This window comes from Vanessa cardui, chromosome 22 (genome assembly GCF_905220365.1).
Source record: "Vanessa cardui chromosome 22, ilVanCard2.1, whole genome shotgun sequence".
Lineage (NCBI taxonomy): Eukaryota > Metazoa > Arthropoda > Insecta > Lepidoptera > Nymphalidae > Vanessa > Vanessa cardui.
Genome location: NC_061144.1, coordinates 4,863,211 through 4,884,996, shown reverse-complemented (window position 1 = coordinate 4,884,996; position 21,786 = coordinate 4,863,211). Strand labels below are relative to the sequence as shown.

General features: G+C 32.6%; 1 protein-coding gene across 1 annotated transcript; it reads right to left on the bottom strand.

The window, feature by feature from the left end:
• Positions 1 to 385: 385 nt before the first annotated feature.
• LOC124539471 (glycine-rich cell wall structural protein 1.8-like) lies at positions 386 to 9,589 on the bottom strand. The gene is made up of 2 exons (XM_047116869.1): positions 9,489 to 9,589; positions 386 to 1,556 (listed from the first exon to the last, which is right to left on the bottom strand). Exons 1-2 carry the CDS (start codon positions 9,498 to 9,500, stop codon positions 549 to 551), a joined length of 1,020 nt encoding a protein of 339 aa, XP_046972825.1. The 5' UTR covers positions 9,501 to 9,589; the 3' UTR covers positions 386 to 548.
• Positions 9,590 to 21,786: the final 12,197 nt, after the last annotated feature.

Below are 21,786 nucleotides of genomic sequence, written 5' to 3'. Positions count from 1 at the left end.
AATTAAGTGTATTAAATGATTAATCCATTTCAATTTCCAGAAAAATATTTCTTTTCTTAATGTGTTGCAGATTATTCTTCGATTTCTATTATAAGCTTTTTTATGTTGAGAAGTAAAACTCATTAATAATAACAAATGACTCAAAAATGTACATTCATGAACATATATGCAGTATAAAAAAATCCTCTTTATCTGTCTAAGCTCCCGAGTAGTCGATATTTAAAAGGATTATTATGGTAACTCTTTAGAAATATTACGGTGGTTTCCTAACAGTTAGATGTGTTACTAACAATACTTTGAACCAAAATCGTCTATTTTAATTCTTTCCCTTTTTTATCCATAAATTAAAATAGGACAGATTAAGTTACAAATCAAACCAAAGCCATAAAATGGTAACATTGTATATAATTCATAAAAAAAAAACATCAACAATCTTATTAATAAATAAATCAACTACAACATGAAGACCGTTGAAAATGACTTAAAATTAGTTAACAATATTTACAAGGCACGGAACTCACACACATTTAAGCACACATACAGCACAATTAGTGGTGACTTTTATGATGAATGGTTTTGTAGACTGGGATTTTGACGGGGTAAGGCTGGGGCACATGGACTGTTACGGTTTTTTCAATTCTAATGGGAACGTGCTTTTCGACTGGGTAAGGAACGTGCTTAACAACGGGGTATGGGACAACTTTTTCAATTGGAATAGAGATTTCAGTTTCAACAGGAACAGCTACGGGCTTGTTGACGGGAACCTTGACGGGATAAGGATGAGGGATGCCGATAAGGATAGGCTTGGGTACGTTAACGTGGATAGGCTTGTGGATAGGGACAGTCACGTGTTTGTAATTGGGTACTTCAACAGGATGCTCCTCGTCAATGTGTTCTCCCACTGGAATGGCTTCGTGTCCGAAGTTGTGTTGGTCGCCGTATTCATGGCCGCCATCTTGCAAGATGAAACCTTGTTGACCGTGGTTTCCATGTCCGCCGCTTTGACCTCCAAAACTGTGTCCACCGTAACTGCCGCCATTTCCTTCTTCATTACCATGACCAGATATATCACCTTGAAAACCACCGTGACCAGCATCACCACCACCAAAATTGTGTCCTAAATCATGAACAGCTTGAAGATATGAATCTCCTCCGAAGTTTTGTTCGCCGCCGTGGCCGCCAGCGTCAAAGTTTTGCTGACCGTGTCCCGAGAAATCTTGGTTTTGAGCGATCGCAAAGGTGTGATCGTTGCCTTGACCACCGGAGAAGTCGTGAACTGCTTGCCCTCCATTAAATCCATGACCGCCTTGACCACCAGAGAAGTCATGACCGCCTTGAGCACCAGAAAAGTCATGACCGCCCTGAGCAGCAGCAAAATCGTGAGTTTGTCCTCCAGAAAAGTCATGGCCTCCAGAGAAGTCATGACCTCCGCCTCCGCCTGATGGAGCGGCGAAGTGGTAGCCTCCACCATTATCTCCTAGCCCATTGTTTCCTTGATCATATCCAGAGTCAAATCCGGCCTTGCAAGTGGCAACTGCCAGCGCCAGTAAACAAACCTGCAACAAAGAAATCGCTATTAAAATCTTTTTAATCTAGATCAGAAAATTTTGTGCGTGAAATATATTTTAAAAATTTTACAACGTATTTTTTTAATGGTCAGCGTTGAAACGATAAATTTCGTTCATATAAAAGTATTTAATATCATAAATAAAATATATCATAAATCGGTCTCTATTTTTGACGTCATGTGCGTCAATATTGTCATTTTTCGCGTAAGGCCGACACTTGCCTGACATTTATATAGTTAAACAAAAAGCAATTCGTTGTCAAGCATTGTTGGGAAGAGAAATAGGCCGGGAGCGGGAAGCGCTGATGCAATCTCGTTAAATTTATTTAATTGGCAATTATTGAACGCATCGCTAGCCAAGCGTATCGGTAAATCATCGGTTCTGGCTCTCAAATTTTAAAACCTCCACACGAAAGTTTCAGTCGCGGCAAATTAGTCCGAGGAGCGGGTTTTAGTTCGCGAATGTGCTTCAAAAAGTATGAATTTTAAGGACGTCGAATCGAACTTTCAGCGTATGACGCTATGCAGTGGCGTTTAACTTTTAAACGATTTTAAATAGTTTTTATATTTCCGTATTATTTTCACAGATTAAAATTAAAATCACAGATAATAGCAATTTCATTTTGTGTAAGTGAAAATTTGTATATCTTCAAAAAGGTCGATCATAAAAAGATTGAACAAGCATCACACATATACCATTGTAGTCAGCGTGTCTTAGACAAAGTTTTAGGCTAAATATTGTCAAACGACATAATTTAATATTTAAATAAGCCATGAGAACTAGTAGATACTAAGTAAGTAGATTGAACAAAGTAGTCTCAAGAACAGCCAAAGAAATTATTCCGATGAATATTTTTTTTTATATTCCTTTTGTAATAACAAATATGCATTTAAAATACAGGATGAATTATTACATGGAAATACTTCGAAATATAAAACAAGTTAATTTAAAAAATGTCATACGTACTACAAAACACATACGTACAAGTATATACATACTCAACTCAACGCAGACGGAATAATCATAATCGGTACATAATACATAAATACGGATTGCCTCACAATAAAATGCAGGCACATTAAAATAAAATAATGTCATCCAAAAACGGCACGTCTGTGTCGAAACTATGATAAATAAAAATATATACGTATGACAATTCAAATATAGAACACTCTCCTATATTGAAGTTAAAATGAATTTTAAAAAATGTTCATTAGAACTAAACCCTCATGAATTCTAACATTCCGTTTTGTAGAATTCATGAAGCAAAGGTCATATTTTTAAAGGTTTAAAATATCAAATAATTGATACACCACTTATCGTGAGTGTTAATAAAAAATAAAAAGACATATTTTGAAATCTACTTCCGTGTTCAAATAAAGTCATCCATTATCGCTTTTTAGACTTTTTAAATAATAGCTGTTGAATAATGTTGCCAGTTTTTTAAGTAAAAAATCTTCGGATCGTTTCATTTCAACCTTTCACTTTGAAACCACGATCTTTTGTCCATTGTGTTTAATGGTGTTACTAATATAGAGCTATAACAATCAATACCGATTTTTATATAACTATTACATCTTTTTTTTTTTAAATTAAATAAAGCTCCAAATGAGCGGTTTGGTGTATCTATAATTTTTTTTGAGTTTATTTTTGATGTGTTACTTTTGATATTTATTACTTGGGCAACACACTCAGAATTTCAGTTATAAAATATTAATTGTATTATTGGTCTATATCATTGTGTGATTTTTTTTTATTTTACTTTAATCACAAGATATAACAGTATCTTTCGATTTCAATATCTTAAAACGCAATTTGAAAGTATTTTTTTTTTACATAGATCAGAAATGCAAAATAGATTCGAAAGCATGAATTATTTCTTGTCAAAACATTAATGCTTATTGAATACCTACAAAAACTTTTTGCTTGCGATCAATCAAAATCCACTTTAAAGGCTTTATAAAGGCTCTTAAAAGCACTCTTGAATCGTCATGTTACATAAGTGTTATATAAATAAATGTTACATTGATGTAAATGTAATAATGTTTACAAATGCAGTTTCGACCAATAAGAGTCTATATATGAACCTTTTACGACAATTTAAATATACAGTTATGGTATGTTATGTTATAAAAATCACACGTACTAATACCAATTCCACGCTTGACTATAATCTATAAGTGTTCTATAAAATACTTCATTTTATTTACCGAAATAAATGCAAAGTAACGTACAATATCGTCGCGCCCCAGTTGATATAATTTGTCAACATTTTAGAGTTTTTGTTTGTTCGAAAACAAAAAAGGTAATTGATTAGTGAGCGGTATTTTTTTGAAGATCTTTTATGTATTTGTATGTGAATTTATTTTCATCGAAAAGAGTCAGAACTTCTGGACCATTTAATATACTACTTTAAACTATTCGTTGCCTAAAACTTATGTTAATCTTTATGAGATTATCGATTTTATAAGGAGTGTCCTACACTTCTTATAAAATCGATTTTAATTCGAAAACAATTCGTGAATTCAGAATAAACAGTGTTACATAATTATGACGTCATCATATGCGAGTAACGTAACGTAAATATAATGAGAATAAAATAAATAAGCAACTAATGTACAATTCATTGAAGCTACCTGCAAAAGAATTAAAAACCAAACAACTAAAATATACTTTAAAGTCTATGTAAAATAAACGAAACGAATGCCTACATAAATTTGTCGAATAAATTGATTTAAGTGTTAGCTTTTGGTTTGTCACACTTTCAATTGATCCCTAAATCAAAATGAATAACGTCACGGTCTACTGAACCCGTTATGCCATTGAACTTATTGTAACAATGTAATCTTATATAACACGAGTAATTTTTCGCAATATTATCGTAACAGGCCAGGGCTGGCAACACTAAAAATGGTAAAGGTGAAATTTTTATGTGGCAACCTTAATCATGAAATTCGAACTTAGGTCAAAACACTTCCAATTTAAATAGCACATCGCCTAAGATTCAAATTGTAGCCTCTGCATAATGTTGTTCGTATGAAATTTGTACTTTTTAATCGAACAGGATTATCATGTTTTAAGCTGTGTTCCGTACTCATGACTAAGTTGAGAAATTGACTTTCTTATTCCTATCGCTAAGGATATAAACATTAAATTCCGCACCTTTGCTCTTTTCCTCAATAGAAGGCGTTGTCTTAAACTGCGCTGTCTTCGTAAATCTATTACAGAACAATGGAGTAAATGTATGCAGCCAATTTTATTATTTATTACGTAGTAATTTTAATCTCTGAAGAATAAATCGTAGAGGAATTTAGCATCTATGTATATTGAGGTTAGTGACCCAAATCGTACGTATTACAATGAGTTAATATCAAGAGTGAAAATTACATATCTAGTCCCAAGATGCTGATTGGTCGTTTGTACATGGAACCCTGTCTAATTAAATTCCTCACACTTGACAGTTAATTTTTGCATTCGTATACCATAAATTTTGACTCCGAAACGGGCCTCCGATTTTGATAAATACATGTCCGAAAGTAAAATGGAATGCACAGACAGGTATTAAATATACGTATAAGCATTAGTGAACGTCCCTTTTACCGGCCTTTCTCGTGCAAACGAGTTTGCTACATTAGTTTAGTCTAAACGCTAAGACCTAGTTCACAATGGAGAAAGTGATCTTGTCAGATTACGTTATGCATATGAATGAAGTCTGAATTCCATTTTTAGTGATAACATTCAGTCTAATTGACGGTTTGCTGGCAAGTCGGATTTATTGGGGAGTAAAGTTTATTGACCCTAATTTGTAAATGGTGCCATTTTTCAACGTAATGTGCGAATATGACGTTTTGACCTGAGATTGTAATCACTGCATTGTGAAGTGCGAACATGATTTGTTGACCTGAATCAATAGCTAAGTTTACTTAAACATCTTCTAGATTTTTTGGAATAGTGACTGATAGACCAACAAAGTAGATGAGTGACCTTTGTTCACTTCTGGCTAATCTTCAATAATTATCAATCTATATTAATATTTTGATTGTGAAAGTAATTCTGTGTGTCGCTCTTTCATGACCAAACTACTGAACCGAATTTGATGAAATTTGGTATGAAGCAAATGTGAATTTCAAGAAAGGACATAGGCTACATTTTTGCCTAACACATAACAACCAACGCCCTAAAACGCAAGCGAAGCCGATCGACATCATAGTATTACATGAAACAGCGGTGCTTGCCTGGGTTTGAACCCGCAATCATCGGTTAAAATGCACGCGTTCCAACCACTGGGCCATCTCGACTCTTATCTACAAGTAAATTGTACCCAATGTCCTTATTCGGTTTAAAATTAATTAAAGCATAATTATAATTGTGAAATTTATTTCTCGACATTCACTTTCACAGCGTCTGTGTTTTTAGAAATTTATGAATTTAAAAATTATTTTCAGTTCTCGTAAATATTAAGTTTATTGGACAAAGTAGGAACATGTCACATAAATTCGTAAATAAACCGACTTCTCTTAATCCGTAGTGATGTCTGTGAACATATTTAGTTATCGATTAGTTGCGAACAAGAAATTTATAAAGGAAATTCAGGAAATACAATGTTAACATGACGAAATATTTGTTGATTTTGGAATACGATAACAACAACAACAACCTGACAATTTCCCACTGCTGGGCTAAGGCCTCTTTGAGGAGAAGGTTTGGAGCATATTACACCATGTTGCTCCAATGCCGGTTCGTTGCCCATAAGACACAAGGTTTCCTTCCCCGCCGAGCTCGAGATGAATTATAAACACAAATTAAGCACATGGAAATACAGTGGTGCTTGCTTGGGTTTGAAGCCGCATTCGTCGGTTAAGATACACGAGTTGTTGGTTAAAACCACTGGGCCATATCTGGATATGATAAATTAATTTAATTAATTTACGTAATTGCTAAAGTATCTCCTGATTCTCTTAGTTTTTTTTGGTAGTATTACATTTAATATATTATTATGAAATTTCGATTCGAAGGTCTTATATAAGGGCCTGCTTGTATATGAACGCGTTTCCGGTTTTGTCGCGTTACGGTAAACGTAAAAGTTTTCGTTTTAAATGTATCGAAATTATGTACAGTCGCGTTAAGAAAAGGTTCGTCACTTTAAGATCTATTTTCGTGTGCTCAGTATGAGTGATAGTCTGCTTTACCAATCGAGAATGACATATTGCATCGCAACGATTTGATGTTTAGATTCAAAAGGTGCTAAGAGTTTAAAACTTGATAAAGGAAATTTGAAAACTGACGAAGGTTTTCTTACTCTGACTGTATACAACATTAACGGTGTTGCGTCTATAAAGTTACCAACTTAAATCACACTTTGTTGTAGATCATATTAATAGCTTTCTTTCTCGTGAACGTAATCGACATCATAGTCTTTTTAGTTTTTTATAGTAATTTCACTCTCGTTTCTAATGGCCTTATTCTATACTAGATAAATACTGTGATTCTTCTGCAGAATATATACTTTTAAATTTATTTATTTTTTGACATGTCATCATACAAAGTATTTTTTTTGTAATCATTTTAATCTGCTTAGTTTAACTGACTGAGAATGACAAGATGGAGTTAGGTTTTATTACCATATTTAATAAGTAACTTAATAAGTTAATCTAACTACGTTTGTGCATTTTGGGAGTATTATAGAAAATGGTTTTATTTTGAAATAAACTATCTTCAATCCAAATAAAATCAGCATATCAATTCTATCTCAAATATGTTATAAAATTAATTTGTAATATGATATTGTATGGAATTATTTCTATACAAATCATCCCAGCTTACATCCCTAAACGGATAAGATACCGCAACAATATACGTCAATATATCGATATAGTCCCATTACTAGTCGTGCTTTTGAAATAGGAATAAATTGGATTCTCAGTCGATTTTCACATGGATGAGCTCCTAACCGGGCAATAGTAATCGTTCAATCGACTTTGAAACTGGAGATTTTCCCTTCACTATTTTGTGTTACTACTTATTTACGCTAAGTAAAATATGGTATCTAAATTATTTGTGATATTATACTTTTGTAAGTAATAAAATTATATCCATAAAAAAACTGGTTTCATTTTCAAAAAAAAAAAAATACGAAGAGTTAGTTATGCAGGATACTTAAGTGAACAACTCGGCCAACATCAATTTACTCGCTATCATAGTCTGATGGAATATTCTAGACGCCCGGAAGAAATCAGACGCAAGATCGACTTTTACATGCTTTCCTATTAATAATATCATAATAGTTAAAATAATAACTCGATATAATAACAAAAATATTATATCTATAAAATATATCTTCATTACATAATTACAAATTAAATAAACGACAGAAATTATTAATAGTATTATCAAAGGAAGAACAGAATTAGCCGTCGCGTAAGTAATAAACAAAATTAAAAAAAAAGTGAATAATAAATTCATTCGAAATTCAAACACAAAATGTGTCAAGCGTATCTTAAAATCGTACAAGTTAAGTTTGCATACGCAAATGAGAAACCTCACGATATCATTTCACAGTTGAAAATGTTTAAAATTTATCTCCTAAAATTGAAATGTTCTGTTATTACATGAAATTTAATATTAAACTTATATTTTGGTTAAGTTAATTTAATTGCATATTCTGGTTGCTATTTCGAATGATATATGATTACGAATTAATAATATTCGTTTGAAGTATTAAGTTATTAGTTCGAGATAAAATCTAACCTATATACGACCTATAAAAGAAAAAAAATGGATCAACAGCTCCTTTCCTGACTCATTTCCTGTTGCCTTATAAAAGGAGATACTGACTTATCAACAAATAATCTTTCACTATTATTAAATAATTATTCAATATGGTAACTCAATCGATCTTCATAATTTTTGGCATAGACATCAAGTAACTAGCAAAACTAACTTATTACAATACATATATATAGATAGATTGTTAGCTGTTTCAAAATTTGAGAAAGGAGCAATCAAATTACAATAGAAAGTATAAGATGTACTAAAAAGTAATTACATTTTAAAATTAGTATAGTGTGTTTAAATTGCAATAAGTACGTTATATTAAAAACAATATATGCTTTTCTAACGTAAACGGTACCCTATAAGCTTAATTGTAAATTGACTCTTATTGGAAATTTAGGAATTTTTATTGACCCACAATTAAATTTTATAAAATAAATAAAGTTTAATTATTTTACGTACATATTAATATACGCCATACGGCATTAGCCGTATGATATTATAAAAATTAAAATTATTAAAATGAATACTATATCGTAGTCGTTTTTTTTCTATCCGTACTTTTATATTAATTGCCTACTTACTTTTGAAACGTATTTATGTTAAAAAATACTTTGCTTAGTTTGACAAAGGAGTTCAATTTTTTTTTTAATATAAAATTTATTAATTCAATGGTAAATATTTTTTAACCAAACAACGACACCAAAAAAGATATCAAAGAAATTTCAAATTATTTAATTATAATTATTTGTTGAACTCACATTTTCAAATATAACTTTATAGGTATATTATGTAAGTGTTAGCACATTTTTTAAAAGGCAAACAGATTAAATCTCATTACCGGTGTCAGTTTTCTTCCTTTTTATAACAATGGACCGTTTATTTCTATTAGCGTTATATAACAATTAAAATATTTATACACTTGTTACGTCACAAACTTATCGCGACAATCAAAAAAATATTAAAAAAATAATTACACACATACAAAGAAATTGATCAGAAATAAATAAATAAACACACATACGTCCACTCACACATTGTAATTTATATTTCGAAAAAAGAATTTATGGTCAGAAAAAATAAAATAGAAAATATTTATTTTACACTTGCTTGCACCCACACATTAATATAATATATTAAATAACTTACAAATGTCTTCATGTCGATAAACTTAGTTAACGGCCGGTGGTAGGAAACTGTGTGATACCAAACAGTAGATGTTCCAAGTTTTTATACAAGTCGGAAGTGACTGTCGGTTCTTAGGAAAACGGGAAAGGCTTTATATCTTCGAGAGTGGCTACAACATTCTGAATTATTGTTTTTTTGACATTATAATTGTTTCATACTATTTAACAGTTGCAGTTTATATGGACTTTTTTAATTTATATTATATAATCTATTTAGTATATTAGGTATATACAAAAACTCTTTCGGAAGGAACGTTTTTGTGGCTGATTTCGTCATGGTTTTAAGTTGGCATGGTTTAAACAAAAGATGCAACAGCATAATGATACTCTCGTCGTGACTAACGGTCTATCAAAACTATGAAAACTAAGTGAGTTTAAAATATCGTAATCTTTTAAATTTTCTCCATAGCTGAGATGAGTAGGTGATTCATAGCACTACTTAACCAATTATTGCGGTCATTGGCACGCAACATTGAAATTTAAGTAAATTCGGCATAATCTAGCAAATCCATGGAGGAGGAGCATTAGGACTGTACCTCAAAAAGTAAGAAGAGGCCTCAGTCCAGTAGTTACAAGCCTTTATTTTTATATTCAATCATTTTTATTATAATTAAACATATGTACGGAATTCTCCTTGCCTAAATATAAATCAGGCTTTTTTTCGTTATCTATTAGGAGTTTCAAAACTATTACTAATGAATATGCTTCGATGCAGTCCCGTCCGCGATGACCTTATATTTTTACATCGGATTTTTTTAATCAATTCCTTACACTATTTAATTCGTGAAAAGCGAATCTGTTGTGTTTTTATGCTTATAATAACACTTCATCGGATCACACCAATGGATTACCCTTGCCCTTCTCAGCACTAAAATAGGGTCACTAGCATAACAACACTAACCGTAACATTAAATACTAATAAAAAAATAAACAGCTACATTACTCAATAAATTTTTCTTAAATTTATATATCACATATTAGAGATGAAATTATTTAAAAATGTTTTTAGATATGTCTTACTGATGATTTCCAGATGTTTGTTTGCTAACCATTATTTGACTAGTGACGTCACGTCAATACAATTTGCTGGCAGTGATGTCAATATCATAATATACGTTTATTGTCAGGGAAGTCTCGTTAACGAGAGCATAAGTTTTTATTGAGCTTTATTACCTCAGTTTTATAATCCAACATGACCGCAGAGATCAGATGCATGATCAATGGAATTTCATGCTTTCCAGGTCATAGGAGATAGGAACTTGCCATTGTTTGTAACTGAGCTCGTGACTCCTTGTTACTTATCGTTCATACTCGGCATCTGAAGCTGAGATTTGAAAATATGAAGGTAGTACAAATTCGTTAAAATATCTACTTATTAAACTAAGCGGCTTTTCGATATTTGTTGGCTTGGGTCTTTTAAACGGGATGGATTTTAATAAGGCTTGATAAATGAAAAGAGTGATTTAAAATAAAGATTTAAGATAAAGCTCGGCATTTTATTTAAAACTACCTGTGCCTGCGTTATTTAAAAAACATAGTTATTGTTGTAATCTACTCCTTATAACATAAGCTATATGCCAGTGAAAGTTCCGTCAAATCGATCCAGCTGTTCCAGAGATTAGCCGAAAGAGAAAGACAAAAAATGCTATTTTTTTATAGGTACCGTGTATTTTTGTGTATGTTTATGTCTATTTTTATATGAATTTAATAAAAAGTGACACACTCCAATTTTATTATACGAAGAGATTTAATTTATAAAACATTTTTCCACGTAAATATATATTTTTTTTTCTTTAGATTTTCAGTGACCATTTAGTCAAACGCACAGATGCTATCATGAATATATGAAGCGAAGGCTGCCTGGTAAATAATGCCTAGATGGTATTAAATCTGATTTTTGTACCAACAACACAAATAAATATTATTATTAATATTTTTTAAAGTTTTATTTTGCGTTGTTTGAAATTTCAATCGTTTCTTACATAATCGATGCGCCACCTATCTTGGGTACAAAGATGCCGTTCTTGATGACTATATTTACACTGGTCCACTCATATTTTAAGCCAAAACACAACAACACTAAGCACAGCTGGTTGGCGATAAAATATATGATGGTATTAGGCACCGGAGTGGACAAGGTTCTATAAAGACATTGAGAAGGTGTGATCTCTTTTCCAGGCGTGAAACCAATGGAATTATAATCAGAATTTAAATCCAGAGCATCCATTATTGCAGATTTAAAAACGACTATATCAAGATACACATAAATGGATGGACAAAATTTGACCAACTATTATATGTTTGCATATAAAATGTTCATGGTATATTTTTGTAGAGTTTTTATTACGATCTATTTTGTTGCACACTAGCAAGATAGTTTGACGTTTGACGAGTGCCAAACCTAGCTGTCATGCACACTAAGATAAAAATGTTGGCTCGTTTGTGTAGGTTATTTTATAGTGTGTCAATGTGTCTTACTATAAATATATAAATCTAATATACGTATGAATAAATAGGGAAAACGTCTGCCGGGTGTCTAATGCGTGTTGAGTCTCTTGTTATTCTTATCCGGATATGAAAATTAATGAAATGACATAACTATAACTTTAATTAACTATGTCATATTAGTTCATAGTCGTGTCATTAATTTTTTTTTTAATTTATTAGACACAACATAAAATAACACATGTCCAAAATTTTGCATCTCGAGTCGATTTTTAGGGTTCCGTACGTCTGAATACAAAAACGGAACCCTTATAGGATCACTCGTGTGTCTGTCCGTCCGTCGCTTACAGTCTATTATCTCCGAATCTATTAAACCGATTAAGTTGAAATTTGGTACACATATCAATTCCTGTAACCCAAATACAGAGGTGTAACGTGAGCAGATGAAATTTGTATATGGGGGGTCATTTTTGGGGGGGAAGGAGAAAATTTAAAAAAAAAATTCTGAAAACTAAATCGTATGGCATAGCAAATGAAAGGTCTTGTTGAGAAGATCTTAAATGTATTTTTTTGTAATTTTAAAATAAATAGTTTCCAAGTTATTCAAGAAAATAGACGAAAATTGACCATTCCCCCCCCCTTATCTCCGAAACTACTGAACCTAAAATTTTGAAAAAAATTCAGAAAATAGTTTTCTCCTTATAGATTATAGGAAAACCTATAAGAAGTCCATGATATTAAAATAACATGGTAAATCACTCAATATTGTGCGTACCAACTTACATTTGCAGGTGGAATGTGTGGGAGAACATATTTTTTAACTCCAATGTTAAGTTTTGTTGAATCGGTTTGTAGATGAATATTTAATGAAAAAAATAAGCCCACAATGAGCATTATACGACCAATATTTTAGGAGATATTAACATCGTACGGAACCCTCTTCACGCGAGTTCAACTCGCACTTGTTAATTTTAAACTTAGACATATTTTCATAAAAGCATAATAATTCATATCAATCTTTAATTATAAATTATATTAATTTGCTTTTTTTTTGTAGAACAATAAAAAGGTCGTTTAATTTAAATAGAATGACGTGAATCCTCCATAACGCTCGAAATTTTCGTTTAGATTCTCTGTTGAAGGATTTCAAGTCGGGATGATAATATTTATAAGTCCCAGAAGCACCTCAACTCTGAATATTATGAATAAATTAACATTTTATTGTTGATCTTTTCGTTCAAACCCCGATTTGTTAGTGTAAATATTTACAGTATATTTTGATCTTTGTTTATAGTTCAAATCAATTTTGTTGTTGATAAACAATCATTAATATTTTAATTTATTCTTTCAAGTTCCTTCTCTTGAAATATTTCATGGAAATCATATTTAATATTCCTTGAAATGTGGATATTTGTCAATTGGTTTTTGAAAACATATTAACTTAACATTGATACTGGAAAAAGATATATTTTTAATTGGTCGAAAGTTTTGTAAGGTTTGAGACTGATCATAAATTAGAATTCATTGACAGTTGAACGAATTTGAGAAATCTGGGATTCGATACAAACGGTTCTCGGGTCTATAGACCTTTCGTCTTATCCTTAGCCATTAGGCCGAAAGTCGATTTAACTGTTGATATATTAAGTACAACTGTTATATGTACGAAGATTTTTGTCATGGTCAAATGTGATGTTCAAGAAAAAATTGAAAATACATACACAACCAACTGAACTTTTCGAAACATTTTTTTTTTGTATTACAGTTATTGAAAATGGGATATTTACCATGTGATTTATTTTTATTTGGCGGAGCTCGATATTTCGACATTATCTACGAATGTCTTGTTCACGAGACAATTTTGCGGATAGTTGTTGCCGGCATTGGAAGTAGGTAGTCCTTATCGGACTACCTCCTTTCTCGTACGTTTGCTGCGTGTACACTGGTCACCACTACCATTTTCACTTTCACCCCTACCATTGTCCTTTTTTTGTATTGATTTGATATAATAAATGTCTTATGAACAAATTTTCTTATGTAAATAAGTATAGTAGTATATATTCAGTTACAAATACCCGAAGAAGGTGATGGCGTCCGATCTGGGTACGAAATGCAGAGATAATTGTGCTTTGGCGCATATTGGGAACATAGGCATCCCATATATAGCGGTAGATGACGATAGGTGATGATGGTTATTTCAGTAACAGTACTGTAAGCATTCTAATGTTGGGCAAATGCCTCCTATATATTTAAAAAAAAACCTATATTTTTGAACATATATGTGTATGACTTGTGTAGTTTTCCTTTGAACTTTAATTTCTCCGTTAATCATAAGAAATACTTATTAGCTTCTCCACGGATTAAACGGTTGGTTATGTTTTTATTTTACTTTGACTTCTACTTTAATTTTTTCTTAATTTAAGTAGATTAATATAGGTAAATATATATTACGTAAAATCTTATACGATTTCCACAGTCTCGAGAACAAGACATTCGTAGATAATGTCGAAATATCGAGCTGCACCGAATAAAAATAAAAAAACATGGTAAATATCCCGTATTTAATCATTTTTATATATTAAGTATTATATTTATCATATAAAATTATGTTGTCAGATTTTAAATATCGAATGTGTGACAGAGAAGATTTGACACACACGTACACATGCAGCGCTTAAATAACCAGGTAACCTCTTAATAAAAAGAATAGTTTATAAATATCAGAGTGGTAGTATGCGCAAGGGTTGTATACGCTACTGGACAGTATTTTGATTTTATATATAATTCTAAAATAAATCCTATTTTACTCCTTATTACATCAGCTATCTGCTCGTGAAAGTCACATTAAAATCGGTCCAGCCGTCCCGGAGAGTCTGAACAAACAAATAGACAGACACAAAACATGTAAAAATTGTTATTTTGGAATATGAGAACTAGCCAAGTCAGCCCTTAGAGTACAATATATTACCCTAAGTTATGAAAATAAATTATATTATCTGTACTTATAAAAATATATTCAGGACTTGCCATTCCACTTGGCACCCATTTAGGTCTCACTTCTTTTGTCGTTGGAGTCAACAATGAAGGCTCTATATATTAATATTGCACTTGGCTCTCATTTTACATTTATGTTTTTGATGGGATTTTAATATTACAAACAAAACACCAATTTGATTATACGTAGGTATAGAAGATATTTTAGGCGGCAGATTGTAAAGCAACAATCGAAACATGCTAACCACTGAACACTAGACTGATTATATGAAAATTATGCAGTCAGCGGCTATTCTCGTCCGAAACTAATTTAGGATACAATACAAACTTGAAAATTTAGAACATCTTTGAATTAATGTTCACAAAGCCCTTATATTGTTATTTGAATATTTTATAAGACTTCAAAAGTTTTATGTTAATTTAGGTACCTATATAGCATTGTAACTGTATTCTAGGCAAGAGTTATTAAACTGACCCCTTTACTTAATGTAATGATTTCGATTTTTAACTGATTAACTCATTAATTAGAACATTATTTTGTCAACGGTATATTTCTGTCGAAACGGAAAAGTTTCGATTCTGTAAGAACTCATTATCGTATCTCGTATCTCACTCGTAAAATATTAACAACTGATTTACAGTGATATGCCATTTTGATATTTTGGCAAATTCAATAAAAACCGATTTCTGTCAATTTATACAACCAATAGAAATAGCTCCTTATCGCGCCTTTCGACGCTATTCATCGCTATAGATTCTCGCGTCAGTTCAACCCGAGAAAGTACATGTAAATCGACGTGTCAAATATATTATAAATGACGAATATATTAGGTCACATGATATTACAATTTATTATGTGTATCTAAATATGATATTCACATAAGAAATAAATATTGATAATTTGGGATAGCATACTTCGGATGTGAACGATTTTATGAATTTTGCCGATGTTACATCTAAGTTGTGTCATACTATACGTGTATCCTATGTATTTTATAATTATTATGATCAATGTCACATACGTCATTCTGACATTTTACGATCATTTAATGCGGTGAGATTCGAGTTTCTTGATACAGAATAACCCTACTGAAATCAAAATATATAGTCGAAATTAAAATCTAGGTATTGCCAATCATTGTCCACGGGTGGTAGTCACTTTCCATCAGGTGAACAGCCTGCTCGTTTACCACCGATGTCATAAAATAATCCATGCATAAATAACCGAAAAAAAAAACGTTTTTTTTTCTTTACAACTTGACTGCGTACCGACTTTTTTTGTAAAAACATTGTATTTTATAGTAGCTTAAAACTTTGATGGAGACAAATTTTGACCAACAATATGAGTATTTGTAATAAAGTAAATCAACTTATTACCTTTAAAAAATTAGTCACTAGCCTAATTACTTATGATGACTTTTGGTTTATTATATATTTTTGTTGTAATACGTGTTGGTATTGTCAAATAAATATTTTCTACCCCCATTATTATAAGTTGGCTGACTTTTACCAAGGACGTTGGCAATGTTAGCGGCAAGCTCATCACGAATGCCAACAATTGTAGCCAAGTTGGAACAAACATTTACATTTCTAATAACACTAACTCTTTACGACCGAAAGTATTACACGTTGATAATAAAATCGTTAATAATGTCGAGCTACTTTTGTTTGTCTTGGTTCCAAATTAGCGTTGGTTGTATTATACACATACGTGTAATTAATAGATAATACGCATCACTGTGTATCTCAATTAAGCCCGTAGTTAATCCAGCGCCATTAATCCTGTGTAATTAATGGAATATACAGAAATAAATAAAAGAAGGATGTTTTTTGTGATTCCATTTTTAAAAAATGTTTTTTTTTATAAGCATCTCTTGAAAGTAAAAAATATAAATTAATGTCTGGTTGGTAAGAAAAAAAAGATTCATAAGTTATTCATTAAGTAGATGTATTTCGATTCATGATTAGGTGTGGGGAAGTTAGGGTTGTTGATGTACGAAGATGTTTCGTTCACACGTCGACTGCATAGAAATCTCATATAAATAAATCTAAGTGTTGTAACAGCTCTATGAGATTACTTCCCAAATACCTTTCGTTGGTACAGATAGCGATTACGTTTATAATTTTTGACTCATTTCATCGTGATCATGCATTATTCGTACCGAATTGAAAACATATTTATCCGTCAGAATGGTACCAACTTTTTTATCTCGCTGAAATTTATGGGTGAACATATTCACGTATTTCCTCTTCATGAAGTATTTTGGACCAGATCGACTGCACTGGAGTATCAATTAATAACCAGCGGAAAACAACTCCTGCTCTTCAGAGGCACCCAGGTGGATACCTCATCTATCACCTGTACCCCGGGAATCCCTCAAGAATTAGAGGCCCGTACTCCTAGATAGGTTCCGGTGTGCCTATATATTACACGTAAAGTTACGTAATAAAAATAATTTACGTAAAGACACATAGAAATATATCTACAATATACACATATATTGGAAGTCGGTTTAAATAGTTTTTAATATATACGATGTGATGATGTTAGCTTATAGTGCTGTAGATTTTGAACCCAGTCAATTGAAACTTATTGGATTATTTTGGCTAGAAATGTTTATCAACCCGAAGTTCGAATGTTGGTGATATTTAAAATTTACTTTAGCAACTTCAAGTTTGGGTGCTAGACATTCCTGAGCCTTGGAAAGTCATTAAGATCCGTTGGTCCTGTAAGTGAACACTTTCCTCTGTCTGATAATGCATTTGCATTGCATGCATTTTCGTAAATACACTCAAAATGCCCTTTTTTCCTTGCAATAATGCATTTACGCGCTTGCCCCACAAATGGATCTCCCTTCCACCAAATGCACTGGAATACTCACGGAATTACCCTCGGCATTCAGAGACCTTTGCCGATTATCGCTATCAGGATATACCTCTGGGGAGACGATATATTTCTAGATATAGTACCTACTATTCACTAGTAGGTCCCCAAAGCATATGTACGCTAGATATAACAGTTCCTGGACATAGCTAGTCTTCACTGAGAACTGTCACCGTGTTAATCTGGTAGGAAGACATCAATGAACAAAATAAAAAATATATTAAACTCAATCTATACCCATAATAAAATTGGTGTCTGTTTGTAATAATAAAATAGCCCTTTCTTACTCAATGCATATGTATGTATACACGGTACATACGAGTATACCAAAATAACATTTTTTACAATTTTTGTCAGTCTGTTTGTTACGGCTAATCTCTGGAACAGCTGGACAGATTTTGATAGGATTTTCTCTGGCATAATATAATAAGGAGTAATTTAAGCTACAATAAAGATTTTTTTTTATTCAAACGCATACAAGGTCGCGGGCCCAACTGGTATTATAATATAATATAAAATACAGACATTTGCACACATTAATCGCACAATTTAGTATCTAGTTTCAGAAGTCAATAAATATAAATCAAAAGTCAATAGACTATAGGGTTGGCTGACACCGGCTCCAAGCATAACAATAACTATAACTACGTTATATAATCGTAAATCGACTTTTAAGTAGTCTAATATTTTTCATTTAATTTTACCTAGGAGGACTCTCAAAAATATGTTTAATATGCAATTATTTTTATTACTTTTTAGTGTATTTTAATTTGTTTTAAAATACTGTTTTGTTTGAAGTCGGTTTTTCTTTTTGTTAAAATTTTATTTATCCTAATTGTCATAATTCACACGGTATTTTTAACGACAATCCAATCCAATCCATCAGCCCATTTCCGTCCACTGCTGGACATAGGCCTCTTCAATTGCACGCCACTAAGATCGCTCTTGGGCTACTTGCGTAAGTCACACCACCGTGCCTGAGGACGTCCTACACTACGTTTGCCGAGACGCGGTCTCCACTCTAGAACACGTTTCCCCCAACAGTTATCGGTTCTGCGACAAATATGGCCAGCCCACTGCGACTTCAGCTTACTAATCTGGCTATGAACCTATGACAATGTCGATGTCTTTGGTTCTCTGGCGGATCGCCTCATTTCTTCACGACAATTTTATTTCTTATCATATAATTAGTCTCAAGAGTTTTAAATTATACGTGATATGTATCGAAAGCAATTTCGCTCCAACCTCTCACACACACACATCTCTTTTATGACGTAGTTAGGCAAAAGGGCATATAAATAACTTCGTATTCAATAGTCACCACTGCCCATTATAGGTTTAAACATTTCTTACAACGACAATGAGTTATTAATCTTGGGAATTGAAATAGTATTACCGTTGTGGCTGTAGTTACTGCCTCATTTACGCGCGGAAATGAAACACAACGATACTTAGTATTGCTGTTTAGTGGTACATATATGACGAGTGAGGGTGTTCAGGAGTCGTGAGTCATGCTCAGTGGACGTGCTGCGAAAGCGATACCGCAGCCACTCCGTTTTCGTGCTGATGGCGGCCATGCTTAGTGAGTACAATCTCACATAACCCGACATCCCCCCCAGACGTCGGGTATCTATGAAGATTTTCCCTGCGTACAAAAAAGACTATGTGCTATAGCCTATAGTACAAAAGTGTATGCGCAAATACTTTACTTTTTTATTTCCCAGCCATCTCCAATTTTTCATAGGCCCTGGATTGAAATAAATATAATCATACTCTGTATACTTGTCTTTCCTATCTCGATATTGATTTTTATTTAATCTTTTAAATACATAATTGGAATGTTAATCAAACTTCCATCATCTATGCGGAAAAAGAGGAAATACATCCGTAAAATACTAGCCGATATGTGGATAAATTCGTAGGAAATGAGAGCAAAACGCTAAACGGAACAGAGGGTGTAATAAAATTTATTATACAGGGATAATGAAACGATGTTTAATAAGGCTGATAAATTTATTCTAAAAAAAAAAAACAAATTGAAGAATAGTGAAAAATTTTAAATTTCGAACAAAATAATTCACATGTAAAAATTAAAACAAATGAAAACACTATTTGCAAAATTAATTCAATAATCTTCACAAACAGTACCGCGCGGCAACGCGAGCGTTGGTTGTAACCAACTCCCCGCTCCCCCTGGTATAATTAACCTGCAGTCATTACTATAGGTTAATAATTTTGTGAATGAATAGTTCCGAACGGAAACTTTTGACCTATTTTGACGGAACTAATGGACCAAATATCTCTGATAATGTTATAGAATGTTGTATATATAATATTTATTCAAATAATGCTTTTTAGAAAAAAAAAACACCTGGATTTAGGCTCGGGTACAGGACATTATTTATTGTGAAGAACAGCATTGTAAATAATGTTGTCTTAAATTTTCGCGATTACACATTGAAATAAAACTAGCTATAACGGATTTGAATCGCGTATATTAATTGTTTTTAACATGCCGACGTTTCGAGCACTTTACAGCGTTCGTGGTCACGGGTAGACTAAGGTGACATTTGTCTATTTTTGACAAAATAGACAAATGTCACCTTAGTCTACCCGTGTCTATTTTTGACAAAATAGACAAATGTCACCTTAGTCTACCCGTGGACATAGGCCTCCCCCAAATATCGCCACAACGACCGGTCTTATGCAGACTGACGCCAGCGGCTTCCCGCGATCTTCACCAGGTCGTCAGACCACCTTGTCAGCCCAACCCACGCTACGTCTTCCAGTCCGAGTGGCGACACTTGAGAACTCGACGGCTCCGAAACAGTGGTAGTATTTAATTATCGACGATTCAAAAATGCTTCATTGCGAAATTTACTAAAATTGAATTGATTTGTAAATAGAAAAATGAAACAAAATTCTTGTGGCTAACTTAATGTATGTATTCGCTTTTTTATTCGGTCTTACATTATCTTACACTGCGATATATTATTAGTGGTATCATTTAATGAGTTGACGTCACAGACATATTGACGAAAGCAAATTATGACCATCGTATATTGAAAAGCGTCATAAGTTCCTGATTGAGTTCATTGCCCTTAACCGTAATGATATACAATCCTAATAATTCTTAATAATGGAGCTTGATGACTCACATTTTTTTTATCAAATATATGTATATTTTAAAACCGTTTCAAATAAATACTCCGTGAAAATAAATTATAAAAAAAAATACTTGTTAAAATTTCATTCTGAATTTTTTCACCCATCTGGGTGATAATTTTCACTCGCATAGTGTGATGGAAAATTAATCGGTTTTGGTAGAAATATTGAAAAGGTACGGAAGTTTTTAACATGTAGGCAAGGAAGCGGGCGCGGAGTTAGAGTGGGCTGTTTGATGGTCATCAACTCATTTTCCGATTGGACATAATATTAATCTAAGACGTGACTATCGTAAGTCTCATCTATCATCGGCAGTTTTCTATAACAAAATTATATATAGTAATCAATTGGAAACTAGTACCAATAAGCGTACATCTTATATGATTTAATTCCAAAGGTGGTTTCGTCGGCGGTTTTATCGAACCAACACGACTTGGGAACCTTCAAGAAAAGAGCGTTCATTTCCCTTGAAGGCCGGCAACGCACCTACAAGCATCGATGTTGCAGATGTGGTAATCACTTTCTATTAGGTGATCTCCTGCTCGTTTGCCACCTATACCATAAAAAGGACACCATATTTTAATAAAATATTTAGTATACTGCGTATTGAACCGATGATTGCGGGTTCAAACCCAGGCCAGCCATGTATTCAAGTGCTTAATTTGTGTTTATAATTCATCTCGTGCTCGGCGGTGAAGGAAAACATCGTAAGGCAACCTGCATGTCTAATTTCATAGAAATTCTGCCTCATGTGTATTCCACCAACATGCATTGG